At 57.5% G+C, this 27,467-nt stretch overlaps 2 protein-coding genes across 3 annotated transcripts in view; one reads left to right on the top strand and one right to left on the bottom strand.

The window, feature by feature from the left end:
* LOC308191835 (baculoviral IAP repeat-containing protein 5-like) overlaps window positions 1-27,467 on the bottom strand; it is a 166,768-nt gene that overhangs the window by 111,913 nt on the left and 27,388 nt on the right. The gene's annotated exons all lie outside the window — the stretch shown is intronic.
* On the top strand, window positions 107-25,526 carry RRBP1 (ribosome binding protein 1). 2 transcript variants are annotated; one of them, XM_080584677.1, is made up of 24 exons: window positions 107-246; window positions 6,840-7,544; window positions 9,864-10,012; window positions 10,271-10,393; window positions 10,847-10,999; window positions 11,324-11,442; window positions 12,296-12,449; window positions 15,245-15,383; window positions 15,669-15,856; window positions 16,007-16,044; window positions 17,117-17,207; window positions 17,850-17,942; window positions 18,319-18,411; window positions 18,524-18,604; window positions 18,703-18,792; window positions 19,250-19,342; window positions 20,760-20,831; window positions 21,022-21,117; window positions 21,524-21,607; window positions 22,977-23,069; window positions 23,971-24,054; window positions 24,302-24,400; window positions 24,887-25,030; window positions 25,315-25,526. In XM_080584677.1, exons 2-24 carry the CDS (start codon window positions 6,860-6,862, stop codon window positions 25,351-25,353), a joined length of 3,000 nt encoding a protein of 999 aa, XP_080440803.1. In that variant the 5' UTR covers window positions 107-246; window positions 6,840-6,859; the 3' UTR covers window positions 25,354-25,526. The 2 variants fall into 2 exon arrangements, with proteins under 2 accessions (XP_080440803.1, XP_080440804.1); XM_080584678.1 differs by lacking the exon at window positions 22,977-23,069 and having other exon boundaries at window positions 108-246.

Below are 27,467 nucleotides of genomic sequence, written 5' to 3'. Positions count from 1 at the left end.
ACCGGTCGCCCCCGCTCCCTCGGGCCATCCCCCCCCACTTCGTCTCCCCCCAAAGCCCCCTCCCCCGGTGCCCCCCCGGGGCGGATCGGGGGGACTACAGCCCCCAGGGGCCGGCGCGGCCCGGCCCGGCCCGGCCCGCCCCGCCGCGCTGAGTGGCCCCGCGGCCGGGAGCGGGGCGGGCCCGGCAGAAAAGTGCCACGACTCCACACGGCCGCGGCGGCGGGCAGGGACCGCGACACGGCGCCGGTAGGGACCGCCGGGCACCGGCACCGGGGGCGGGGGGCTCGGGGACCGGGGGGGGGGGGGGGCGCTGCCCCGCGGGGGGGGCGCTCGGAGCCGGGGTGGGACCCCCACCGCGACCCCCCCCCCCCATAACAGGGACCCCCCCACCCCAATTGGGACTCCCGCACCGGGACCCCCCCCGCCCCGGTGTGGACCCCCGCACCGGGACCCCCCCACACCCAACCGGGGACCCCCCCCACCCGGTGCTCCCCCCCCCAGTGCTGCGGGGTCCCGAGTGTGGGGAGGTGGTGGTGGGGAGGGGGGGGGGTCCCCGTCCCGCGCCCCCCCCCGCCGCTGCCGCGTCCCCCACCGGGGGGAGAAGGGGATGGGGGGGTCCGGGGGGGTCCCCCGGGGGGGTCCCCGGCCGGGGGGCGGCGGTGGATGAATGGCCCGCGGCGTGCCAGGGCGGTGCGGAATGGCGACGTGTGCAGGCGGCCGGGGAGGGGCCGCCCCGCCGGATGATGGACGAGGCCGCCGCCTCCTCTTCCTCCCCCGGCCCCCCCCGCCGCTGGGGGGCTGAGGGGACACCCCCCCGTTACCCCCAAGTCCCCGGGTACCCCCCCCCTCCCCCTTCAATCCCGGGGTACCCCCATCCCGGGGCACCCCCCCCCCCTTCCCTTTCCCCCTATAACTTGGCGCCCCGCTCGCCCCGTCTGCGGTTGTCCCGAAGAAATTGCCAGGAGCCGGCCGTAGGAAATTCCGTAAGCTGATGAAGTGCGGTTGCAAAAAAAAAAAAAAAAAGGTCACAGCTACGAGGAGGTTGTTCCTTTTTTTTCTTCAGCCAGGCGAAACGCGTCGCCCAGCCCCGCACGGCCCTCGGGGAGCGGCGGCAGCAGCGACGGGTCCGGGCACGGGCGAGATGCTGGAGGGGACCGCAGGAGAGAGGTGGCGTCCCCCGTGTGGGGAAGGCGGGACGGGACGGGGTGCCCGGCACCCCACGGGCACCACAGTATTTCCAGGCTGGCCCTTACGAGCTGTCCTGCGGGTTTCTCCGTGTGGTGCCCACAGTGGGACGTCCCGCCGGGGCGGGAGCCCCGTGGGGAGAGCGTGTGCGAGGCCACGTCCATGCCCGAAATGTCGCCTTTCAGGCGATGGCTCCTGCTCATCCACATCGCGGAAGGGGACGAGACCCAGCAGCAGAGTGCCACTTGGGGCCAGGGAGAGGAGAGAGATGTGTAACAGCCGCCACAGAGAGGAGTCAAGCCACAGCTGTGCTACGTGTTGCGCTGTGCTCCCTTCTAGCCTATATACGTGTGATATATACACCGATATACCCCTGCCCTTTTACTCGGGAAGGGAGCCGGCAGCGCTGCGGAGGGCCACGGGTAGGGCTGGCACTCCGCTAATGGAGCACTAACGCAGACGCAATTAAGTCGGGAGGGAACCGCTCGTAGTGGTGCGGCTGCTAACCTGAACTCACGGCGTGTTGCTGTTGGCGCTGAGCGCCACGTGCCAGGCGAGACCAGAAATGCACGGTCACTTATTCAGAAAGCCTGTTTACCCGGAGGCTCCCGGGGACGTGGGTAGGATCCGCTCGAGGCGTGTGGGTTTGGTTGGGTTTTTTTCTTGGGCTTTCAGTTTTGCCTCTGTCTGTTGCAGCCGGGTGGAGGGAGAAGCTTCAGGAGACGGATCTGGTGATCGTCTTTTATCTGCTGACAGCGCTGCCTTCTGCTGCTGCCAGGCTGCCCCGCTATCAGCAGGATCTGGCCTCCAAGTTCCCTCTCGCTCCTCTGTGCTGGAGGAGCGCTGTGCCCGGTGATGGGGAGCCCCTGAAGCATCAGAGCAGGGCGAGCCTTTATACCCCAGGGCTGGGGCCGGGCAGCGCCCTCCCAGAAGGGCTGACCTCAGGCCAGTCCCTTTGGTGCTGCTCACGCTGGTGGCCTGGGAGATAACTTTGCCCTTTGGCAGGAGCTGAAATTTCAGCCTGGAAACTTGCATGCCAGGTCAGCCAGCCTCGACCCACCTGCGTGTGGTTAGGGCGCTGTAAAGCAAAGGGAGCCGCAGGCGTTGTGCAGGCAGACGTTGCTTCGGGCTGGGCAGAGCCCAGCTGCACGAACCCGGTTCCCTGCCCTCCAACAACTGTTCACATCTTCTTCTGCCTTACCGTAGCTGGAGGCACTGCTTTGGCACTAGAGCAAAGTGCAGCCTTTGGATTGCAGGGGGACGCGGCGCCCTGGTTGCAAAGAGCATCTTATCCCACCCCTTGAAAAGCAGGGGTAGGTGGTAGGTGCATTTCCCTTTGGCTGTAGGAAAATAAGGTGTCTGTGGTTGCTGCACAACCTGTCTCTTCCTTTGCTCCTGCCACTTGACCTGGGTGATTGAAACCAGCACTTGCGGAGGTCCGAGAGCAGGACACCCTGCTGTCACCTTTCAGAGACACCCTGTGGATTTTGTGGAAGCGTTTGCAGAGAGGAGGAAAGCTCGGACAGAGGGGAAGGCCGTAGCCGGAGTTTTGACTCTTCCCTGCTTCGGGCAAACGCACCCGCAAGGCACCGCGCACGGCCCGTGTGCCACACGTGTGTGGCCACGCGTCCTGGAGGCTGTTCCGCGCTTAAAGCCAGCGAGGCCGAGGGCTTTGCTTGTTTCACTTCCTTATGGTGAGTTGGACTTTTGCTCGGGGCAAACAGAGGTGACTGTGCGGTGCGAGGTGGTGAGGGAAATCTGCTCTCCTGGGCTGTTAGCTGGGGTTTTTGGAAGTTTGATGGGCGACTAGAAAAAACCACAGGGACTGAAGAGTTAGAGGACAACTTCGCAGGTAGCTCCTTTACGGGAAAAGGCAAAATAGCGGGTGTCTGCCTTGTTCCTGTTCTGGTGGTGGTAAAAGAGCTTTATCTGAACAAGCTATTTTTGGGAAGGAGCAGGAAGGAGTTTGCATGTGGAGGTGTGTGATGATTTTCACTGTTTTGGCTGGGTGGCGACTAGAGGGTGATCCTGTCTGAGGAACTTCACGCAGATTAACGTGCTCTGTGTCGGACGCGAACTTGATTTTTGGACGTGGACTCAGGTGGGTGTCGGAGCACCCCTCACGCTCAGCATGATGCCAGTCTGGGCATCGGGCTGAGAAATGCTCCTGCGGGCAGGAAATCACGGGCTGCCCCTGCACCTATCCTCCGGTTTGCGCTTAAGGAGCAGGTACAGAGGGGAAGATGCTGGAGTCTGGAAGCCTCAACAGAGCCCGGCCGTTGAACCGAGCCCATCGAGTGTGAGATGTCGCTCGAGGCATCTGCGAGCAGATAAGCCGTGGTACCTCTGGTGCCCTGTTTTCCCTGCCTTCGCTGAGGCTTTGTGCAGACGCGAAGTGTTGGCAGGCTTTCCTGCCGAGCGGCGAGGCACGCGCTCTTCTGTCGCCGGGCTCGCGAGAGGGGCTGTGCCTTGCCGTGAAAACCCAGAAGCAAACTTTGAGCCCTTCAAAGGCAGAGCTGGGGCTCCTGGGGGAAGGCAGCAAGCTCAGGAAATGCCAAAGCGGAGCTTTGCTCCCGATGCCGGCGCTGCGGCGCGCTGAGTCTTTAACGTTTGTGCAGCGGGAAGTTCCCGGAGGAAGCCTTTTAAAGAAAACTCCCAGTCCAGGCTGGTTTGGTGTAAACGCGCGTGGTACGTGTCCAGCCTGCTGCCGTCTGAGTGCACGCACGCGTCCCGGAGAGGGCTGCTGGGCTGTCCCGCACCACGTCTCTGCTGCCACTGCTTGCTCCTCGCAGCCAGCCCCACGAGATCCACGACAGGACTGACATCCCCTTCGCCCGGAGGCGTTGCTGCCCGGTTGGTGTGTTTCTCATCCTCCTTTTGGATTTTGCCCTTGGGAGCAGCTGAGGGGCTGCCTCGGGGTCTGCCTCCTCTGTGCCGCTTCTTGGAGCTCCCGAGGAGCTCTGTGACCGCTCTGCCAGCAGGTTCAAGGCGTCCTGCTAGGTCAGTGGGATAATGTGGTGCCTCCTTCCTTGCAAAGAGGCTTCGTGGCTTCAGCAAAACCCCCCCAAACGTTGCCCCATCCCCACGGCTTTGCCACGCGGATGTTAAACGTGCCAGGTCAGATTTTCTCTCTTGTTCAGCAGCAAAACCACTGAAGGTGCCAGAGCCCTGAGGGGGAAAATCAGGACCCTTTGTGCCAGGCAATGGGTGGTGCTGTGGGTTTTTTGTGGTTTTTTTTTTTTTTTGGAGGTGGGGGCTGTTTGGTTTAGCTAGGAAGGACTTCTTACTGCTAATCTCCGCCGTTATCTCGCCCTGGCTGTAAAGTGCACGAGGAGGCAAGGTACAGGCTTTTACTGCAGCGTGGCTGGGTGAGGCTCAGGCACCCTGCTCCGGGTCCCCGCGTGGGCTTTGCGGAGGGGCAGCAGCGTGGGGCGGGATGTGGGGCCGGCAGGGAGCTCTGGCACTGCCTGTCTCACCCCCTTACTGCTCCAGCCCCTGCGTGGTAACGCTGTCCTGCCTCCTCGGGCTCCCCGTGCACGTCGGACATGTCCGCAGCAGAGGCTGGAGCCACGTGCTGGGGCTTGAGAGCTGCAGGAGCCTCCTGCCGCCGGCACTGCTCGTGGGTACGGCACAGATGCAGCCACAGGGCTGCCAGAGCCAGCAAAATTTGGGGCACGAGGTCTTGGCTGAGCTCTGGAAAGGTGCTTCCGATGCCAGGCTGCTGGTTTTTTTTTCTTTTCTTTTCAATTCCATTCCTATCCTCCCTAGGCTCTGTGCAGCTGCTTTTGGAGGTGGCGGCGGCAGCTGGTGGGGCTGGGTTGGATCTGCCAGCACTTGGTGATGCCCTTGCCCCGAGCTGCAGCAGCACATTTGCTCTAAGCACAGACAGCGCGGGGTCAGGAAGGGTTTATTCGTACCAATGTGTGGCGGCTGCTGGGTGAGAAATGCGGGTCACGTCGTTCTGTCCCCGGAATCATCTCAACAGCTCGCAGACACCTCAGTGTAACCCTAAAACCAGCATTAGGCTGTAGATGTGGGTTCTACTTTCTAGTTTCTGCAGGGGAGAGGAAATCCTGCCTCTTTCACCCGGCGGGTTAGGAGCGATCCGTTTCTGTCCCGGTGGGAAAGACCCCGGAGCGCTCACTTGCTGCAGCCAGAGGGAAGTGACCCAGCGCCCAGCCTGCTGGGACGGAGCAGGCTGAGGCTGTTTAAATTCCGAATGACAGGGTCAGATGTGAAACAGCGAGTGCTGTGGTATCAGCCGGGATCTAGAGCAGTGCCCGGGGCAGAAAGTTGGTCCTTCCAGGGGCGGCCGGTTCCAGCTGGCGTTCAGAGCCCTCCTGCCTGCCAGCTTCCTCCGCTCCGCCCGGGATGCTCGGGGAGAGCTGGGCTCCTGGTGCCAGTGCTCCTTGCCGGGCAGGTGAGTGTCTGCGGTGGGAGAGGGCTGGTCTGCGGCTCCTTCTGGCTCTGCATCATCTTTAGCCTTGGAGAAGGGTTTTGATGCGCGTGGCGTGTGTTGTCTTCATCGCGCCGTCACCCGCTAGCTGCAAGCGTGGCTTGGGCTTCGGCTCCGGGTGTGAGCTCACTGCTCGGGCTGGTAGAAAGAAAAAGCCTCCGAGGTCTCCCCTTCGAGCACCGAGGGTTTGAAAAGATGCTGATCTCCTTAGTTTTTCTTCTTTTTGCCTGCTCCCCTCCCTCCTCAACCCACACAACCTCTTAGAAAGGAAACTTGATAATGTTTACAGTTAAAGTGTGGGGATGGGAACTTTGAAGGGCTTTCTGCGTCTTCCTGATTGTGTTCTGAGGCACAATGACGAGAAACTACCCTTGCCTTCCTGGAAAGCGTTCCTGTGCATCTCAACTGGTCAACTCCTGCATCCCCATCTGGGGGTTAACGAGCCGCCTCGGGACCACGTGGGGGTTATCGTCTGGTAGGAGAAGTGCGAGTGGGACAGCAGGGAAGAGACTGTTTTAGGAGCTTGGGACAAGGCTCAGTTAGAAATTAAGCAGAAGTCACCGCTCTCCAGAAGTCACCGGTGTGATGGCAAGGGGAGAAGGGCAGGGCTGCTGCACAGCAGGTGCTTCTGCGTTTGGAAGCAAGCGGGGAAAGCTGTCCTCCTCGTGCCTTCTTCTTCCTTTCTTCTTGGTTGTTGTATTCCAGAGTTGAGATCTGAACGTGTGTCTGGGCTGAAGTGCTCCGAGGACTCGGGAGAGGTCCTGGCAGAGCCCAGCTCTTGGCCAGCCTGCCCCAAGCTGTGTGAGGAGGGGCTCTGGTGTTGCCCCTGTGCCACAGTTATTGCCTAGGGTCATGCAAAACCATCCCGGTGGACACGTAAGAGGAGCTTGCTTGTTTCCGTCTCTGATCACATCCCTGGTGTTTTCCTTCCGGCTCTTCGGTTCCTCTGGAGATGGCTGCCAGTGGAATTGATTGCAGCAGGAAAACCGGAGAGCTGTGGGTAGGCAGCGTAGTGGAGGGGCAAAAGCTGGTGATGTATACGGCCTGCTGGCCCTCACCGAGGGTCGATGAATCTTGGCCATTTGGCCGTCACTGCAAGATGACTGGAAATGCAAACGTTCTTTCAAACTCCCTGCTTGGCGAGGTGATTGCATCTTTGGGTTTTCCCCTGGCTAACTGTCGTTCTCATGTCTTGCAGGCGCAGAAGAATAAGGCAGGATGGATGTGTATGATCCTCAGACGCTGGGTGTTGTGGTCTTTGGAGGCTTCATGGTGATATCAGCCATTGGGATCTTTCTGGTGTCCACCTTCTCCATGAAGGAGACGTCTTATGAGGAAGCCTTGGCAAAGCAACGTAAAGAGCTTGAGAAGACCAACCAGCACAAAATAGAGAAAAAGAAGAAAGAGAAACCTGTTGAGAAAAAAGGAAAAGCAAAGAAAAAGGAAGAAAAACCTAACGGAAAGATACCGGAGCAGCAGCTGCCTCAGGAAGCGACAGACTCTTCCAAGGATGTGGTTCTTGAGCCTGCTGTGGTGCCTGAGCCCGTAACTCCCGTTGAGCCCCCGATCGCAGTGGTGTCAGTGCCCCCCCAGGAAAAGGAGAAACCTGCTCCGTCTCCTAAGGAGAAGAGGAAGAAGGAGAAGAAGGTGGCAAAGGTAGAGCCTGCTCCTAGCCCGGCGTTGGCTTCCCCTCCTGTCAGCGTTCCCAAAGGTTCTCCTGTCTTGGAGGTGACCCCTAAGGAGGTGCCTGTTGTGGCCGTGCCACCAGTGGGCACGCAGCAAAGTGCCCCAGTTGTCAGCTCTGTCCCCGCCAAAAAAAACGAGGCTCTTCCAGCCCACGAGGAGCAGAAGCATGATGGACCTGTCAAGAAGAAGGCCGCATCCAAGAAGAAGTCTGAGCCAGGTAAGGCCAAATTCCTGTGTGTATCCCCGCTGAGTAAGCAAACAGGGAACCCTGGTGCTGTTAAAACAGCTGTCCTGTTCTGAGATCTTTGTTCTCCTTCCCTGCTGGAAACAGGGCAGCTGTAGAGCGGCCGTGTCTGGTGAGGTGGACCTTCTGTGGGAAGGTGGGTGACTCTAAAAGTTTCCTCCTCGTTCAGCGGAGGTGAAAAGCTGCCTAGTGGAGGAGAGAGGAGTGAAGTTGTTTTACACTGCAGGGGACTCATCGCGGAATAGTTTGAGAGAAGTGACTGGATATGTCAGGGCAAAGGGAAGTTTGCCCGTCACAGTTCAAGCCTCACCTGATTGACTTGGAGATAGAAGAGATCAAAGAACGGGGGGCTTACCCTTTCCAGGGTGTAAATAGGTGCGGGGAGGGGAGAAACAGCTTTGTAGCTGGATTCCTGCCTCTCGTTGCACCGATGTGAACAGTTTATTTTTTGTTTTTGGTTAAACGATACTTGCAGGCTCTGAAGTGCTTTGGCTTTTGTGCTGCCCTACCTGTAGAAGTATTTCCGTATGGACATGTCACAGAAGTCTCTCAGGTGTTCTCAAAAGTGTGATGTGATGCCTGTGTCCCTTTTGTGAGTGAACACTTTACGTGGTGGCCTTCTCCAGCATATCCAAACCCAGGCTGCCATGCAACCCATTAGGTTTTGCACCCGTGTTTTGGGAGAGGACCTGCTACTCAGCAGGAAATCTTGCAGCTATGGGTCTCTAAGGTCAGGTTAAAGCCCTTGGATCTGCTTCTCTGAGGAAAGGGTTTTATTAAAGGCCAACTCCATATAACAGTGGGGTTTTACATTGTTTGAGCTCGGGAGCAACTGCTGCTGAAGTGTATTGCAGCAATAGGAAATCGGAGGTGGCTGGGCAAGCTGGAGGTGACTGGTTTGGCATGTGCACCTGGGGATCCAGCGCCACCTCTCCAGCACTGAAAAACATCGCCCCGAATCCAAGCTGGAACAGCTGGGGCAACATGGATGGGAGACAAACTCTTAGCTCTTGTTTACAGCGGGGAGCTTTTTGGCTGCCGTGCGCATCCATTCCTTCAGATACGAAGTACAGATCCCGCGTGTCTTAGAGGCCAGGAGTGTCTGAGGTGCTCCTGTGGGATTTTTCAAAGGAAAGCTCTTGGCAATGCTTGCACCACAAAGCTGACTGCAGTTGGCCCGTGGTGTTGTGGGCAGCCTCTCAGTGCGTGCTGCGATGCCTCCCCTTTTCAAAGGCTGAAGCAACAAATCATCCCGCGGCAGATAAAAACCCAGGGTGTTCAAAGGCATGTCTTCGGCGCTGGAACAGACAGCAGATCCGACAGGAGTGGCCTGGGGGTCTCATGTGGTTTGTTTTTAGTCTCCGGCATTGCGAAAAACGCTTGCTTGCAAGCGGTTAATGTGTACTTGGGTCCCAGGCCGTTAGCTCTGATAGCAGGAGCTGGGCTCTGCCTTGAAACGCGCGTGGGTGCCCGGTCTGGGTTGCACTGCTGAATCAGCTCCTGCCTTTGGGCCTCCAGGCAAGGAGCAATTCGTGTCCCCGATGCCACGGTGTCCCCCCGGCGTTTGAGAAGTGGCTCTTGGGGCCCCTCGTCCCCGCCGTGCTTCCCCGTGGCAGCGTCGCCAGGGCGTTGCTCCGCCGCGGCTTCTCGTTTCGCTGCTCCCTTTGGTGAGGTTTGCGAGCCTGCACGTTGGCGGGCTTCCTCTTGCGGAGACGGGCTGAGGCGGAGCAGGCCTCGTGCCGTGCCGTGCCGTGGCTTGGCAGGCCGCCCCGGCCCCGTTCGCCGGCTGGGAGGTGGCGGTCGCGTCGTGCCCTCCTCGCGCGAAGACGGCGCGTGTAACGCTGCCAGGAGGCGGGCAGAATTTCCCCGGCGGGTCCCTTCACCCGGCGGGACCGGGCGGAGGAAAAGGGACGTGCTGTCACCCGCGTGGGTGAGATGCGAGCCACGGGGCAGCCCCGGCCTCTCCTCACAGAGGCGGTGGCTCAGCCTGCCGGGGTCGGGCTGTACCGGGGTGGCCTCCGTGCCCGCTCCTGCCCAAGCTTGTCCTTCACACGTCAGCAGATGGATAGGGAATTGCGGAAATGCAGAATGGTTGAGGTTGGAAGGCACCTCTGGAGGCCGTCTGGGCCAGCCCCCTGCTCATGCAGGGACACCTAGAGCTGCTTGCCCAGACGTGGAAGGAACCGAAATATCAGTTGCAGGGTTGGAGCCTGCTTAAGGTATTTGTTTTAAAAGCAGGTGATGCTCTGCCATTGACTTGAGTGGTCCCAGTTCCTCTTCTTTCCTCCCTAGCACCTGCGGACTCGGATGGGCCCCTCTACCTGCCCTACAAGACGCTTGTGTCCAGCATCAGCAGCATGGTGTTCAGCGAGGGAGAGGCCCAGCAGCTCATCGAGATCCTGTCGGAGAAAGCGGGCATCGTCCAGGACACCTGGCACACGGTAGGGCTCTGAGCACCTCGGTGCCCATTTACTCCTGACCCTGCCTCTCTGCTGAGCCTTGGGAGGGAGAGCTCCATGTTTTTCGGCAGACTGGGGGCCCTGCTAACCCTAAGGGCCGGTTCTGGAGACCAGAGCTGGATTTTTGTTGGAAGTAGAGGGCAGGAACCTGTCCTGCATGTTGGGTGGCTCCTGCCTGTAGGAAAAGAGTGTGGGTTTGGAGGTGGTCGTCCTCACTGATGTGCTGCCTCGCGCTCACAGGCAACGCAGAAGGGGGACCCGGTCACCGCCCTGAAACGCCAGCTGGAAGAGAAGGAGAAGCAGCTCGCTGCTGAGCAGGAGGACGTGTCTGCTGCCAGAAACAAGCTGCGGGAGCTGAGCAAGGTAGGTGCTGGGCAGCCTTCCTGGTGTCGTTGTAGCTCACCCTGTTTTGACAAAGCGGCGGTGCCACGAGCCTCTTGTTCCCCCACATTTCATCCCCCTGGGAAGTGGAGTATTTAGTATTTGGTATTTAGTGTTTTTTTTTTTCCTCCCTGCTTTGTGCCAAATTTTGTGTGATGATCCAGAAAAAAAAATAATCTAGACTGTCTTACTTCTTTCTCATTGCTGGCCCAGTGTGGAACAACAGTGGCATCCAGTGGCCACAGTGCCCAAAACAAAATGCAAAAGGAAACGAAAGTGCTAAGTGACTTGGCTTGGCTGTGCTGTGCAGGTGGCTGGTAGCTCTTAAAAGGCAGAACTTTTAAGTCTTCTGAATGAGAAGGCCCAGTTCTGCATTTCCTTGAAACGAGGAAACTGGAGCACCGAGGACTAAGCAGGTGACATCTCTCCTTGCAGGAACTTGCAGCTGAGAGGGCCAAGGCGGTGGCCAGCGAGAGCAAGCTGAAGGAGCAGCTGGTGGCTCGTGAGCGGGAGATCACCGCAGTTCAGGCACGGATGCAGGCGAGCTACCAGGACCACGTCAACGAAACGCAGCAGCTCCAGGGAAAGGTAGGCTCTGGAGCATCCTCCTCCGGCTGCCTGATGGATTTTGGCCTCTGGGAGTCTACAGAGATGGAGAGCGGGGAGACCAGAGACGTGGGGAGGTGGGGATGACCCTATGATGCTCAGTTCCCTTGTGAGAGCTTTCCTGGATCATGGTGCAGGTGTGTGGGGGCATCGTCACGAGGCATCGCATTCCTGGGGGCCGTCAGTGTCTGTAGACTGAGGAAGGGGGTGAGGCTCCCGTGGGCACGTCCCTCTGCGCTCAGCAGGCTGGGCTGGGATGTCGCGTGCTCCCCACAAAGCGGCGTAACCCGTGCTGGCTTCCTCTAGATCCGGACCCTGCAGGAGCAGCTGGAGAACGGCCCCAACACGCAGCTCGCCCGCCTGCAGCAGGAGAACTCCATCCTGAGGGACGCGCTCAACCAGGCCACCAGCCAGACGGAGAGCAAGTAAGACCACGGCTGGGCTGGGGGGCAGAGGCTGGGCCTGCCTTCTGGCACACCCTGGGGGTTAGCTGTCCTTGGGGCTTGGCCCGTCCCCTTTCTCCGAGGGACCTCTGACACCCCCTGCAAAGCCTATCGCTGAGTCGAGGTACCCAGAGGTAGAGGAGGGAGGGAGGAAGAGTCTGCCAAGCGGCTTCTGGGAGCTGGCAGGGGGAACGAGGGTGTTTATCCCATGCTGTGGCTCGTGACAAAGTGGGAGGGCAGGGGAAGCCCTCTCTGCCGTGAGGCGAGGGCTACCTGTGCTGACGCTGGAGCCAGCAGGCAGTGGGAGGGAGAAGGGACTGGGAGGTAGCGAGGCCCTGCCCTGCTTAGGTGAGCTCGTGCTTCCTGGCTTGAGAAGAAATCCAGCTGGCTCTTGGAAACGAGTGATGCTGCAGAGAAAGAACCGAGACGTGCCTGATGCCTGTAGAACAAATACGAGCTAGATAGAAGAATTTCACACTCCTTTTTATAGAAAATACGAAATAGCTGGTGATTAACAGCGGTAAAATAATTACAGACTGGACTCCAGATGCTTAGAGAACTTCCTCTTGTGTCTGGGAATACAGATCCTCATGTCTTCTACTTCATAAGAAAGGAATGTCTCCTGTGATTGAAATACCGCTTTTGAAAAGTGATTTGTCAACTCTTTCCACCCCCTCCCTGAAGCAGCAGGCGTGCCCTAGAAATAGGAAAATGCAGCCACTGAAATGTTTCGAGTCCCGTATCAGGCCCGCAGGAGGCTGTGTTCCCCTGTACGTAACACCAAGGATACTCGACTGTCCTGTGGGCTAAAATAACCCTGCTTTTTCTGGTCCAGGCAAAATGCTGAGCTGGCCAAGCTGCGGCAAGAATGCAACAAGCTGATGAAAGAGCTGTCTGAAAAATCCGAGGTGCTGCAGCAAGAGGAGCAGCAGAAGAAGAGCTGGGAGATCAAAGCGGTGGCCTCCGAGAAGCAGCTCGAGCAGTTGCAGGTTAGGCAGGCACCGTCGGACCCGCTCCCCTGGCAGGGACGTGTGGTGGCTGGCAGGAGGGCCCGTGCTAGCTGCGGCTTGAGCTTGCGGCGAGGGGACAGCTGGCTGAAGCAAAACAGGAGTGCGGGGCTTTGCCAGATGTTTTCCCTCTGATCTTGTCTGGGTTGCTTAATCTCCATGTGTTTCTGGTCATTCTCTCTTAAAAGCGCATGCACGAGGTTGGACAGAGGGAGGGAGAGTTCAGCAGGAGGGCCAAGCCCCGCAGTGTTCTGGGTTTGTGACCTTATGTGGTCTTTTTTTTTTTATTATTATTATTATTTTTTCCAATGGAAATTGAAAATGGCAGCTGCTTAGAGCGAAAGTATCCCATAACGCCCCTTCTCCCTCAGCACCCTTCGGAAGGGAAGGTGCTATTGTCACACCCTGCCTTCTCACCCCTCTCTCTGCACGGGGGTGGTCACAAGGGACGCAGCAGAGTGGTCACAAGGGACACAGGCTGTAGGAAATCGGGCTCTGTTCATTCAGCTGTCGAGAGATAAGGCTGTGTGCCTGCTCCTGATGGTGTACCGTGCGCACGCACCTTACCCCGCTCCGTAAAATTGTCCCTTTCCAGGTTAGTTGGGGGCTAAGAGGCTCTGATGTCCTGAAGGGGCGCTGAATTGCTTGGGATCTATGGACGCGGCCATGGAAGGAGCTTGGAGAGAGGGATCACTAGCCACAGCCGGAAGGCAAACTGCCTTGCAGATCTGTTAATTGCCTCTCCCATGGTAGTTTGTCACACGCATTGTGGCTTTCTTGCATCACCCGTCACCAGCAAAGCCCAGGCAGCGTGAGACCCAGTTAAAACCATTCTTCTCATACGTCTCTGAGCCTGGCGTGAAGGTGTCGGGGGAAGTCTAGGCTGTACACGCTGCTCAGTGTGCCTGGTGCTGCCAAATGCCCGGGACCTGAACTGGCAGGCTGCGGCTGGCCGTGCCTCCTGGTCCCTGCTGTACCAAATGGGGCCAGGCGTCGAGTCTGCTCTGCTGCCTCCTGACAGTGCCGAAAGCCTTGGAGGCAGCAGGGCGGGGAGCACCTGGGAAAAGGAGGGCTTTTTCTGCAGCAGTGTGGTGGTGTCTCCTGCTAACAGGGCAGTTTTCTGTTTAAAAACAGGACAAAAAACACCAAAACCCAGAGATGTGATAGAAAACTGCCTGGCCCCCATCAGCTTGGCTCTGGGCTTGTGCAGATGTGGGTTCGCTCCCTCACCCGCTCTCAACCCAGCTGTTTTCAAGCCTATTAATCGTAGCACAGGAGGCAGAGCTTGGCTTTTTGGTGTCACCAGGGTGTGGCTGGTGGTGGTTTTTTTTTGGGTGCTCACAGGCCGCCTCCCATGCAGAGACTCTGTGGTCAGAGCACGTTGCCAGCAGCAGGCTGTAGGGATGCAGGGAAAGCATTTTCTGGCAGGAAGCAGCACTTGTGCTGCACTTCTGCTAAGCTAGGATCTGGGAGCACTGATCTTGGCAGTACGAGGGGTGTTCAGGGTCCTAGCTCTTGCTTTTCGGGGTGCCTGAGGGTGCAGATCTTCTTGCAGTGGACTGGTTTTGGCCCCTGCGGCTTTTGCAGTCAGATAGCAGAGAAAGTGAGGAGCCTGAGGGGTGATGTGGGCATGGTGCGAGGGCAGAAGCTGCCTTAAAACACCAACTTCTAGGCGTGCTTTTGGGAGAACTTCTTCGGGGCTGTCAGCTTGCTGCATGCCTTAATGTCAGTCAAATAATAATAATAATAATAAGCTGCAGGTCTTTAAAGCCAGCGATGTGTTTAAGGTGCCTGCGGCGATGGGGAAAATGTGCTTCTGCAGCTCTGAGCTGAGGACTTGGTGTTAAAGCCTCAGAAAGTGGAGGAGCACTGCCTTTTTTTGGCAGCTCTGGAAGCATCGCTCAGGCAGAGGCTGGGCTGCTCGTTAGCCATGCTTTGTCCCCGTCACACAAAGCGCTCGCAGCGGGGCGGTTCGTGGAGCTGCTGGTTCGCAGCACGCCTCACGCCCCTCGCTCTGCCTCTCCCCTCTAAGCGCGTGCCTTGGCCAGGCCTCTTCTCTGCCGCTTTCTAAGATGGAAAAAAAGCCTTCCCTGGCCCAAACCACACAGAAAATTCCACTGCCTATGGAAACACGTGGCTGGCCGGCTGCGTCCAGCGAATCGCCGTGACGGTACCTCTCCGTGCTGGGCTGGGGCACCAGCTGCCTGCACGGGATCTGCTCTCCGGGAGCCAAAAGCACCGAGGCCGCCCTCCCTGGTGTGAAGAGCACGTGTCGCTCCCTGCGTTTTGGCAGGGCGTTTCCCTCCCCTCCCTCCCCACTGCACAGTGGCAGCTGTGAACGCTGTCGGTAAACGGAGCCGCGTGGCGGCTGCCAGAACAAACCCGTAGCAGAAAGGTTTGGAGACGTCGCTCGGGCTCCGAGCAGTGGCTGGGGCTTTGCAAAGGGGAAGCTTTCTGCAGGGCTGCCCAGCCAGGGCTGTGCTTTAGGGCCGGAGCTTGGGTTTTTTTTTGGCGTTCAGCTCCTCTCTTCCAGGCTGGAGGGGAAGGGAGAGGGTTGGCGGTAGTGTTGACCCAGAACTGAGACGTCAGGGTGTTGTCTGATTCCCACCTGATTACAGACCGAGCACAAAAGGAGGTGCTTCATGCGGAGGGGAAGCGCGACAAGCCCGCTCCCCCAAAACACAGCTTGAAAATAATGCTACGTGCCACTGAGCTTAGCTTCACGTTGGCCAGGACGCCTAGTGTGCTGTTTAAAGCCTTCCCTTCCCGCTGTGCAGGCTTCCCAAAGAGAGGTGGAGGCGACGCTACAGAAGAGGTTGGATGAAGTAAGTGACGAGCTCCGCAAAACCCAGGCCAGCTACAAGAGCCTCTTAGCAGATGCAGAGAAGTCCAAAGGGCAGCAGCAGAGCATCGCTGGTGAGGACCGCGAAACAGCACAGGGAGAGCCGTGGGGCAGCTGAAACACGAGGCAGACCTTGAGTTTTTGGGGCTGGGTGTTTGGTGGGGCTGTTCAGGGCAGGATGAGTAGATCTGGGGATGAGTTGGGCTTCCCAGTGTCAGTGCAAACAAGGCACGGGGCTGGTCCATGGTCTTGCTGATGCTGTGTCCCCAGGAGGCATCCGTGGCCAAGGGACCAGGATGGGGAGTCTCTGAGTTTGTTTGCACCTACCTGACTGTGTTCCTCTCCCCTTCCTCCAACAGAACTGCAGGCCAAGCTGCTGAGCTCCGAAGCAGAGCTTAAAAGCAAACTGTCGGAGCTCGACAGCGTGAAGGGGAAACTGCAGGATGCCAGCTCGGAGAACACCAAGCTCCTGGAGAGGATCAAATCCATCGAAGCTCTGCTGGAAGCAGGCCAGATGAGGGAGGCAGAAAAGGACAGAGACCTACAGGTCCTGGGCGTTTTTAATTGGGGTGGGAGGAGGATAACGTTAATGTTAGTACCCGTGTTAGCTCTGTTATCTCGCTGTGGGGTGCCACAGAGATGGCCGATCTGCATCTCTCGCCTAGGACAGGTAATGAAAGTGATTTCTGTCTTCCAGGCAGCCAACGAAGCAGAAATGAAGCAGATGCAATTAAGGTAGGTCTAAGTGCTGCTTAGCATACAAAAGCTGCTTGCTCTTCCAGCTTGCTCCTTGACCCCAAATAACAGCCAGTCCGTGCTGAAGTGACGCTTTGGTTGCTGTCAGGCACGTGAAGGCTAACTCTTCCTCTAAGACTGACTGTGCAAGTTGTGTTGGTGCTGGGGGTGGACAGGGACCTGGGATGCCTCTGATCCAAGTCTGTGCTCAAAGCTGGGCCATTCAGAGTAAGGCTTTTGGGGCTATTTTAGGTGAATTTGGGGTATTTTCAAGGATGGAGATTCACCACCTGTCTGGTTCCCTCTTCCACTGTCTGACAACCTCCAAGTGTCAGTGAAAAAGGGTTTCCTGGTGTCTCACTGGTTTCCCACATCATGACTTGTGTCTGTTGCCTCTCACCCCTGTGCAGGGCACCTCCGAGAAGCTCAGTCCACGGCAGGAGAATTTCTCAGATGCCCTTGCTGTGAGCAAGCACCTGCTGTTCCTCTAAAGGAGGGCAGTTGTTCAGCACGGGGTCCTGGGACCCCAAGAGATTTGAGTGGTCAAGGGCTTGCACCTTCTTTGGCCTGCTCCAGCTGAGCCTCCCTGCAGGGCAGCTGGTGGATCTGAGGGTGTGGAGGGAAGCTGCAGGCTCCGAGGTGTAGCTGGTGGTGCTGATTCACGGCTATTCAAGATAGCGGGGTGATGCTTTCAAAAAGCAGAGCTGTGGGCTATCGCGGTCTAATGAGCCATGAGTGGGAGCGTGCTGGGAGCAGTTCCAGTTGTATAATCCAGCGTCTGTGGCCTTTGGCTCAAGTTGTTTCTTCCTTGTCCTCGATGCACAGCTAGCCAGCTACTCACTTGTTACTGGTGATAAGTCAGTAGAAAACTAGACCCCCCCCTCCAGCATGGCCACGATCTTTCATTTCTGCAGTCCTGGTTTTAGTCCCGCAAGTGCAGCCCACTCCCTCCATCTCCCCATGCGGGTGTGACTCCCCGCTGCTTGTAGATCCCAGAGCAGACCCCAGATGCAAAATCCCACCCGGGCGGGAGGTGGAGGCGGAAGCTCACCCCTGCATCATCTCATTCCAGGCTGCAGGAGAAAACAGACCAGCTCTCGTCTTTGGAAAGGGAAGCAGCGGAGCTGCGAGAGGCAATGGAGCAACAGAAGACAAAAAACAACGTACGTGAGTGAACTGGGCGTGGATTTGCTGCTCGGATCACTCCGTGGTGCAGCACCGGGCTCTTCCAGCCCCGTGGAGCTCTGGGGGTCTCGCCTTGTCTGCCAGAGAGCGGGAGGGTCCCTGGCCGGGTGTACACCTCACGCGCTCAAGCTGGTGGGCCGCATGGGTGGGGTGTCCCTCCCCTGTCCTCCTGGGAGGCTTAGGACCTTGTAAGCAGGGAGATGCTCTCCAGCAAGGTCAAGGGAACCCCTGCTCAGGGGTCCCTCACTCCTCATTGCCTCTCTGCTCCTTTTCCCTCTACCGCAAGGCCGCATCAGTTGCCTGGAGGCAACCTCGCAGCCTTCTGCCAGGCCTGCGTCCTCTTCAGTCAGCTCTGAGGGCTGCTTTTGGAGCTTGTCTCCACCCAGGTCTGCTCTGCTCCTGCAAGAAGGCTCGAGCATTCGGGCTGAGCAACGTGCTGCCTCGGGTGGCCGCAGGGTTAGAGGAGAAAGGAGTGCACGTGGGTGCTGGGGTGGGAGATGCTCGACAAGAGTGATGGGCTGCCCATTTCCCTGAAGGGAGGCTTTGGTGTCCTCCAAAGGCAGCTCGGTGGCCTTCAGCATGACGTGTGGCTTATTGCCTTGTGTGTGTGGTCGTGGCAGGATCTTCGTGAGAAGAACTGGAAAGCAATGGAAGCGTTGGCCACGGTGGAGAAGGCGTGTGAGGAGAAGCTACTTGCTGCCACAAAAGCAAAGGTGAGCCTGGTATTTCTCCTCAGTGGTGATGTCGGTGTTGCAGGGGAAGCAGTCAATCTCCTCAGGCCACCAGAACTGTTTGCCCTGGGTTTCCTGCCTCGTCTTAGGAGCAGCGCTGGCCTAACCTTCCTGACAGCTTCTCCAAATCTCGTCTCGAGGGCAGTGTAACCACAGTACAGGTCACAGCTGGGGAACCAGGGCCACGGGTGAACTGGGAGGGGTATTTCAGTGATCCTCAACGGCAGCACTTTTCCCTGCTCGTTGGCTTTCCCATGCCAGCTTACCCGTGCAGACACAGAAAAGCAGGTCTGGTACAGGCAGCCTGGCCCACAGGCACCTCAGATCTCCTCTCCACGCCAGTTTGTCCCTTTTACAGGAGGAGTTGGCCCAGCAGCTTGACACCTTCCAGACACGAACCAAAGAGACGCTGCTCTCTGCCCTCCCAGAAGTCACCGTGTCCTCGCAGCAGGTAGGCACCTGCCTGTTCAGACCCCTGCAGGGCCTCCGCTGTGCAGGTACGTCAGGCATCTAAGCGTCCTCTTCCTTTCTTTTCCCCTCCTTGTCCTGCTTTTCACACTCAGGATTATGATACGTGGCTACAAGAATTTAAGGAGAAGACAGTGAATGTGCTAAAGCAACACATCAGTACAACAGAGCCCGTGGTAAGTGAAAGGGCCGGAAAGTGGAGGGGCGAGGGAGCGTTTAAGTCGCTTAGTTCTTTTCCTCATCTCTCTTTTTCTCCATCCTTCTCCCCTTTCAGGATTCAGCACTTAAATTAAAAGAGGCAGAGGAAGCGCAGAGCACTTTACAAGCAGAATGTGAGCAGTACAGAGCTATCCTCGCAGAGACGGTAAGTTACAACTCCTCGCGTTGGTCTTCTAGTAAAAACACAACTCCATCTCCCAGCAGCCCAGATCCTGCCGATGGGCTTGTGGTGGGCATCACACAGTATGCTGGGGCTGCCATGGACAAGATTATTTGCTGGTGAGACAGGGGAAGAGAAGAAACGCGAATTTTTAGAGTTTTTCCTTCATTCTAATTACGCTGGAAACCTTCCTGGTGGCTGTGGGATGTTGTTTGAGGCAGGGTGGCGCAAGCAAGGGCTCCACTAAGCAGGGTGGGTGAGCTAGTCTGGGAGCTGGGAGTCCCTAGCCCCAGCTGGGGCACTTAATTCTCTTGCTCATGCTCTGGCCCAAGTCCTTTGGGAAGAATTGGGTATTCCAGGGCATCCAGCCCCGGCAGCAGCTGTGGTGCTGCCCTCCAGAGGGCTGGAGGACGCTGGGGCTCAGCTGGGGCTTTGCCAACAGGAGGGGATGCTGCGAGACCTACAGAAGAGCGTGGAGGAGGAGGAGCAGGTGTGGAAAGCAAAGCTCACAGTCTCTGAAGAGGAACTCCAGAAGGTGGGTGTCTGGGGCACACCTGGCTTGGTTGCTGATGTACAAAGGCTCCCGGAGCAGGGGGGCTGTTGGCTGTAAGGCAGATGTTGACCCTAACTGTTCCTGCCGGCCTTGAACTCTGAGGCACGAGGCCTCTTGTCACAAAACTACCACAAGAAACCCATCTCACTGAGCCTTTCTTCCACCTGGGTCCCACCTCCCCGCCTGGTATGTGCGGGAGGAGTGGGTTGCAGCTCTCTGGTAGCTGGGAGACTACCTTACTGCTCCAGTAATCCAAGCTCGGAGGCTTGGAAGCCAGGCTGAGTCCTCCTGGTGGGCGCTGACTTGACTGAGGCAGAGCACGTGCTGTGCTCTTGGTCTCCCCTTGTCAGAAGAGCTTGGCTTGCTCTCAATATCTAGGTTGTCCTTGGCTTTGGTGGAGGCTTCAGAAAGGAGCTGAGGTCCAGGCGTGTGCTGCGCTTAGTTTTTGGACCAGCTGTCTGTCTAGCTCCGGGTGCCACTCTCACTGGTTAGAGAGCCAGCCAGCAGCTGCCAGAGAGCCAGCGTGGCCCAGGAGTCTGGGGGGAACGTGTTTCGTGAACTCCTGTAACTTAGCTGGAGCCTAGGAGAACCTGGCTGGTTGTGCCTCTGCTGCCAAGCTCTCTGCCCTCAGCATCCTCTTGAACGCAGAGCTGAAATGAGGTTGCTCGCCACCCCACGGGGTTTTAAAGCTCATCGGGGCTGCAGAGAGACGGGGGAGCTCGTACAAGAAATGTTTTAATTTCTCAGCCGGTCGCTGGCTCCAGCAGCGCTGCTGGCTGCCTGGCAGGGAGGGCTGGCGGCGAGCACACGGGGGTGACGTGGCTGCTGCTGGTGCGTGGTGGGGTGAGCGTGGCGGCTGGGGCAGGTCCCGGAGCAGTTCTGCCTCTCCGTGGAGAAGAGGTGAATTCCTCCCTTGCAAAGAATTCCGCAGCCGTGAAGTCCTTCTCCGAAATAGATCCGGGCTTAAATGCAAACAGCATACTTCGAGCTTTTGGATAGCTCAGCTTCTCTTCGTAGCAAAGCCAGGGACACCTCGTTGGAAAAACTGCTCTGCTGCTTCCAGGCCCCAGGTGCTCTCAGCAGGAGTTGCGCTGAGTTTGGTGCCAGTTTCTTGGGTGTTGAAAGCTGACTGCAGCCAGCAGGCAAAAGCTGTTACCTTGCTTCACGATTTACGGCCCGGGCTTGTTGGACGAACCTTTCCCGGGAAGAGGAGCTCCTGCTGGCCGCAGGCCGGGGAGCTCCAGGCTGGTGTCAGGATTCTTCTGTGCGGGACAGAAGAAAGTGGGGGAGGGCAGGAGCGAACCACAAGCTGGTTACTGGTTGTGCAAAGCGTGTTCAGGACCACAGTGAAATGCCATTTACTGCCCCATTTTTATTTTTTTTTATTTTTTTGGCTTAGTCACAACTCCAGTTGAAATCCCTTGAAGACATGGTCGAGAAGTTGAAAGCAGAGCTGCAGAGCACGGATCAGGTAAGGCTTTTTGGGTGCTGCCAAGCCTCTGGGAATTCTCTGCTCGGGCGCCAGGCAGATGCGTGCTGTGCCTGGGCTGAATCAGAACCCACCTCCTGACCCACCCTGTGGAAGGTGGGCTTGCAGCGTGGCGCGTGTTTGGGATGACTGGCACCTCAAACACCCTCTGCGCTCTTCCCTTTTAATCCAGCTAAAGGAATACATCTCTCTTCTGGAAGCACAACTGGAAAATCACTTGCAGACAGCCAGCTCCGAGCGCCAAAACTACACAAAAGAAGTTGAAGACGTAAGTGCGGCAACCATTACCTTCAGTATTTCTTCTTCTAAGCCTGATTCACCACCCGTCCCCATTTTGGGGATCTGACGAGTGCCCTGGGGGTTTGGAACTTTGCAAAGCAGGAGAAAATAGAGAGCTGTTTGCTCCGGTCTGGGTTGTGGATGCCCAATGCCAAGAGGTGCATTAGCAGGCTGGTACAGGGAGATCTGCACCGAGATGTCCATAATGTGTCCGTAGTGCCCCAGGGCATCAGGGTGGTTGGGCTGGGGGGACCACAGGGCAGCAAGAGAGGGGCAGGGCTGGATTTCTGTGGTGTAGTGTGAACCATGGTGGTTTGGAGGTGGGGGAAAAAGGAAGAAAAAACCCCAACCCTAATGATCATCCTTACTCATTGCTTTCTGTTTCTCTTGGCCAGTTGAGGCAGCTCTTATCAGAGTCCCAGGAGCAGCTGGAGGCGGCGAAGACAGAAACGCAGAAGCAGAGCAAAGAGCTGGCCCTGGTAAGGGAGATCCCTGGAGGTGCACCACCCGCCTGCCTGCAGGGCAGCTGCTTGGCCTCGGGGCAGTTCACAAAGTGACCCCAGGGTTCGTCTGCCTGCTGGTAGCCCTGCTCCTCCCCGTGGGTCTGGAGAGAGGAGAAAGGCACAGCCAGCACGTGGGTAAACGTGGTACTCCCAGGCACACAACTTTCCGAGCAAATGTTTGTGACCCAGTAGGGGATTTTACTTGCCTTTCTTTCCTCCTGTGGTGGTAGCTGGAAGGAACAGAGAGCAGCAAAGCTTGTGTGAGCTGGCGCGTAGCACAAAACCCCAGCTGTCCCCCTGATGGACACTGATTACCCCCCACACACCACTCTGGGCAGACATTTGGGTGCCTTAAGTACCCTTCCATCCAGCTCTGGGTGGGATGAATTTTCCTGTGGGTGTAGGAGTTGCTTGGAGGGCTAAAAGATGGGGCTGGGTTTCTGCGGGTAAGTGGGAGAGAGGCCTGGGATAAAGGGCCGGGAAAGCCATCAGACCTGCCAAATCCGTGAGGGCTTTTGCTTTTTAAATCAACCCTTTGATTGAGACAGCAGTCGCTGCTTTGTATTTTAATATTTAAATGCTTCATTCTTTGAAAGCGTATCTCACCAGTGAGGTTTAGGAGTCCGGGTTAGGGTAGGGCTCCGGCCATTCAGTGCTCCCGTGAGCCCTGCTGCAGTGAACTGAGGGTCAGGAGGTTTGTTTTTAAAGTCCTGGGTGGTACCCCTGGCTTGCAGGGGTGCTCAGCGCACAGTGAGCTGGGAGTTCAGTTTCTCTTACGTCCCGTGACTCTCCCGAGCATTGTAGCTGCTGTCATCTGGCTCGCTGAGCAAAGCCAATGCAGCCGTTTGCTCTTGGGGCAACTTGGTGCTGGGTGGTCGTTAGAGCTCATCTCGTTAGATGGGCACGTGGCTGTGGGCGCTGAACACGTTTGTGTCCATCCAGAAGCTTTCCCTGTCTTCCGGACGGGGCGAATGGTGAGCAGGCAGTTTAACGGCTGATGCAGGATTGAGTGGGGCTCCAGTGGGTGGGACTGGGGGCTTTCACTGGGGAGGTTCAGAGAGGCTGCTCCCCCCAGCCCCATCCCAGCAGCTTCTGTGGGCGATGCCAAAAAGGTGCCGCGCTGCCTCGGCTGCTTTGTGTAACGCTCCAGCTACCCTCATGTCTCAAACTGCCCAGGGTAGGCGCACCACTGCTCGTCTAACAGAGCCTGAGGTGATTTTCTGACCGTTTCAGCTTGTGTGCTGGCAAAAAGGCTGCCAAGGTTGCTCTGTAGGTCCTTGCGGGTCTTGTAACGGCTGTGGTGTGGGGTGCGTAACCGAGCCGGGCTTGCTGCTCCTCCTTCCAGGTCAGGCAGCAGCTGGGTGAGATGAAGAGCCACGTGCAGGACGGAGAAGTCGTGGGGTCACGAGCTGAGCTGAGCGATCCCACGCCCTTCGAGGTTAGGGGGGTGAGACCGTGGCTCGCAGGGGCGCTGCCCCTTAACCGTGTCCCTCGTCCCGTCTCACCGTCTCTAACCGCATGGAAAACGGCGCGTGGCTTTGCTGTTCTGTCCTGTGTGTACGGGGCTTGGTCGTGGAGCCCGGGGGAATGCATCCCCCAGCCCCTTCAACCACACGTCCTGCTCCTTCGCCAGCAGGGCTGTTCCCTCGGGAGCCCTCTGTGCCAGCATCAGGCTGGGGGCGTTTTTGGGGGGCAGGCAGGGAGCGCTGCCTCGAGCCGGGGTTGCCACACGGTGATGCCCCCTTTGGGTGCAGGGCTCGGGTCTGCTCGGAGGCCGTCCCAGCGCTGCTGCACCAGGAGCCCCTCCTGGCTGGGGGCTGGGGGTTAGGATTACGGAGCTCACGCAGGAGCAGAGGCCCTGCAAATCTCGCCGGAGCCGGGCTGAAGGCGTTAGCAGCGGCTGTTCCTCGCAGGCTAACACCTCTTGCCGGTGGCAGCTGCTGCCCCAAGCTGGGCTCTGTCTCTCTCTCCTTTAATCCTGTTAACCGTGGAGCCTTCTCCTGGGCGCTGCTTATCTGCTGCAACACGGGGACCCCTTCCTTCACTCTGTTGTGCCTCTTGTCCCGAGTCCCAGCTTGCGCTGCCCAAAAAGCAAGCAAAATTTGGCGATGCAAAACCAAGCCCAGGCTCACCATCGGCATCCTCCCGGCTTTGTGCAGAGGACAGGTGATGTTGCCCCTCGGTGCCTTGGACAAAGCTCCAGGTTTTGTTTCTTCTGTGTAGCCCAGCTTCCTCGGTAATGGAAGCAGCTCATCATCCTCCTGGTTTAGGCCTTTGGTTTTTTTTAATTATTATTATTTTTATTTTGTTTCCTGGACGCTTTCCCCTTCTCCACGCAGTTGAAAACTCAGCTGGAGCAAAACGAGGCGCTGGTGGAGAAGGAGCAAGCGCTGAGGCAGAAGCTGGTGCTGGAGCTGGAGGAGGTAGGTGCTGGGGGCGAGGGGGGGAACGAGGCCGCGCTCCTAGAGAGGGGCTTGGGGCTGCGAGCGAGCGCCACCGGAGAGCGGCCAAGAAATGCCGGGGCAGTGCGTCCCGCCGCCCGGCGGTGGCTCTGTAACCCGCCGACAGCAGAGGGGCAGCCACCGGGGCCCTGCTGCGTAGGGCAGGGTGCAGGAGGGGCCCACTGGTGCCGGCTGGTGTGGTGTTAGTGGCCGCGTGTCCCCCTTCCAGGCGCAGAGCTCAGCACGCAGCTTGCAGGCGGAGCTGGAGAAGCTGAGACCGGCTGAAAGCGCAGCGGCTTCAGGCACGGAGGAGGCCCAGCATCTCAAGGTGATCTGGCTGCCGCCCTGCTCCCTGCGGCCTCGGCTCGGCACCAGGCACAAAAAGCCTTTTCCGAGCAGGACGATGGGCGTGATTTTTGGTTCCTGGGGATGGTGGGGCGGGGTAGATAGTTCCCAAGGAAGGTGCTCCCTGCCCTGACGTGGCTGAAGGACAGCGGGGTGCGCGTTACAGCCCCTTGTCGGCCAGGGTAAGGGTGATGCTCTGAGCTGACCGCTTTAGCACGTGGTTGTGCAGGCATGCAGGGCAGATCAGTGTGCTCCCTTGAGGTTGTTTCGTATCTCCTGAGTTTGCTGGGGTGACACCTGGCCCCTACAGCAAGTAGAGAGCGGGGTGCTCCTCCAGCTCATGGTCACTGAGGCCCCTGGGTGCAGCCCTGAGGTGACCAGGTGTGTTTTGGAGGGGAAGGGTCCCCTGCAAGCAGCCTAGACTGCAGAGGGAGGCTCAGGCAGATGGCTTCTTTTTACTCCCATGCAGGAAAGACTTGAAAAGGAAAAAAAACTAACAAAGGACTTGGGCCAAGCAGCAACCAAACTACAGGAGCTACTGAAGGTTACCCAGGACCAACTGGCCAAAGAGAGAGAAACGGTGAAGAAGTTGAAAGAAAAGCTTCATGAAACGGTACTTGTTCCCAGCACCAGCCACAGCCGTGCCTCCCCTCGATACAGGCAGGGAAACGTGTGTCAGGTGGTGGTTTAAAATGGTAGCAGTGGGGCACCTACTGCCAGAAACCACCTGGCTGGCTTTTGGCAGCCCCTGGGGACTGCATTGGGTGGTGGTCACGATTCTCCCTGCCCGGAAGGGAAGATCTAGCCAGGCTGTGAAACGCTCTGCTGCTTAACCTGTCGTGAGAGTAAGAATGAGAGCCAGCTGAGTAACTGACCTCTCCTGTGTTTCTTCTCCAGGGGGAAGACGACAGTTCAAAGGAAGGGACTTCGGTTTGATGAGTCTGTGACTTAGAACTTACCCTTCAACTTACCAAAATGCCTTACACATTCCTAAAAATAAAAGTATATGCTGAATTTACTGTAGATAAAATACAAGCCATTAGTGACCCAAAACCTAGTTTTGAAACTTTAAAAAAAAAAAAAAAAAGGAAAAAAAAAGAAACCAACAACCAGTAAACACTGCAGGTGCACGTTTGTAAGAAAACCTTCATACTGTTTTGTACAACCATTCGTTCCCGTGGGTGCTGCTCTCGACACGTTGGGGCAGATGCCGGGGCTCGACCCTCCCGTAGCGGCAGAACCCGCGAATGTGTGAAAAGGGAAGACTGTGTTTGTACATCAACCGGTGCAATTATTATTTTATATATATATATATATATATTATTTTTTTTGGAGTGAAAGAAGTGTGAAAGTAAGACCCACCAGTGGAAGGAAGCCTCTCTTTGACGGGTGGCTCTTGGTGCGTATCCTTTGTGTATTTTCTGGGTGTCGATGCAATTAAAATGACGTCGTAGTGAAGAGCGCTTGTTCTTTATTTTTCTGGTTAGTTTTCAGAGTTGCTGTGCCAGGTACGTCTTTGGGATGACTGAAGCGTGACCCTGCTCTGGTTAGAAGTGGATGCTTTGTTCTCTTGCTGTGCTGCAGCAGCTGTCCCCTGGTTTTCTTCCAGTACAGGCGAAGGAGGCGCAGAGCTTCAGCCGTGGTGCTCCAGGTGTGATTAAGTGGCCCAAGCACGGAGATACTGGGGTCACGCAGCTTTGAGGGATGCACCCGGGTGGCTCACACTGAGCATGGGGACAGACAGGGAGGATCTCCCTAGCAGCTGCTGGAGACAGCAGTGCCAGCAACTCCAGCCTGCCTGGGACTCTCTCTCCTGTTTTGCTTAATCCTTGGGGTTTCCCCTGTGCCTTTGGCCCTGTAACGTGGTGGTTCTTGCTTGCTGCAGGGTTCTCCAGCTGTCTGTTCTTGCCTTGGGGGGGGCTGCTTTTTTTTTTTTAATAAACAAAGCTGGTTTCTTAGGAGAGGGCACGTGATCACTTGGTGCTTGGTTCCCCATAGCAAAACTACTGAGCCTAACGCTGACATCAGCTGCGTTTGAGAGAAGGGGAAGAGGGCTCCGAAGGGCCCGGTTCCTCCAGCATTTGAGAAAAGGCAAGACCAGAAGCGGGGGGCAAGCAAGGGAAGACGTGCCTTGTGTGGTCCTGGGAAAGGCAGCGTGTGCGCAGCCTCTCCTAGGCACCAGAGGCTTCAGGCAGCTGATGCTGGGGGCTGTCCTAGGAAAAGCTCGGGGTTTGAGGCCCCAGAGCTGCAGGGCCTGGGTAGGAGGCTGCAGGGAGGGAGGGGGTGCCCCATCCACCTCCCCGCCATGGTGCAACGCTCGCTGCCGCTCCGGCTGCCTCTTCCTGCAGGAAAACCACAAAGCTGCCTTCCCCCGAGCGTGGCAGCTCGACCAGAGCCGCTGCTGGCCCTGCTCCTCCTGCCACAGGGGCTGGGGGCTGAGCACTCCCCCCCCCAGCGCTGTGGCTGTGGAGGTGGGTTTTTTTTTGAGGTAGGGGGGTGGCTGGGCAAGCTCAATGCTTCTGTACTCACTGTGGGGAATTGCTGAGAGGCCCAAAACTGAGCTTTGGGTGCGGATGGGGTGATGGGGCGCACGCACCTGGCTGGAGGGGAGCCAGTGGCTGTGTCCTGCTGCAGGGGGGTGGCCTCAGCCCCTTGGGTGGCTGCCACCCGCCAAAAAAAAAACCAAACAATCTAAACAAGAAAACACAAAAGCAAACCCACCCTAACAAGAAAACCCTAGGCTGGAACAAGCTGCTGAGAGGCTGGGGGTGGCCATCACGCCAGAGAGCAGTTGGTGGGATGTGCCCCAGAGCAGTGAGTGTAATATGATGAAACCCTTTGGTTTTCTCAGTTTGTTGCTTTTGCAACAGCCATTTCCTTTACTGGGCTTGCTTGTGCAAAACAGACCACGCTCAACAAGTGTGCCTATGAGAGCAGTAGCAGCGGCAACCCCCCAAACACAGCCAAAATGAGAGGGGATGGGATACGGTTATGAAGGCACTGCAGGGGTGGGTGGGCACCGATGGGGCTCCAAAAAAAAAAAAAAAAAA

This window comes from Anser brachyrhynchus (genome assembly GCF_964034855.1).
Source record: "Anser brachyrhynchus genome assembly, chromosome: 3".
NCBI lineage: Eukaryota > Metazoa > Chordata > Aves > Anseriformes > Anatidae > Anser > Anser brachyrhynchus.
The sequence above is the reverse complement of the archived record's forward strand: the minus strand, read 5'-3'. Positions and strand labels throughout refer to the sequence as shown.

Coding starts and splice junctions, on each gene's coding strand:
- RRBP1 (XM_080584677.1), top strand. CDS start 6,860: ATGGATGTGTATGATCCTCAGACGCTGGGTGTTGTGGTCTTTGGAGGC. Junction 20,832..21,021: donor AGCTGCAGAGCACGGATCAG/GTAAGGCTTTTT, acceptor CTTTTAATCCAG/CTAAAGGAATACATCTCTCT. Junction 21,118..21,523: donor ACACAAAAGAAGTTGAAGAC/GTAAGTGCGGCA, acceptor TCTCTTGGCCAG/TTGAGGCAGCTCTTATCAGA.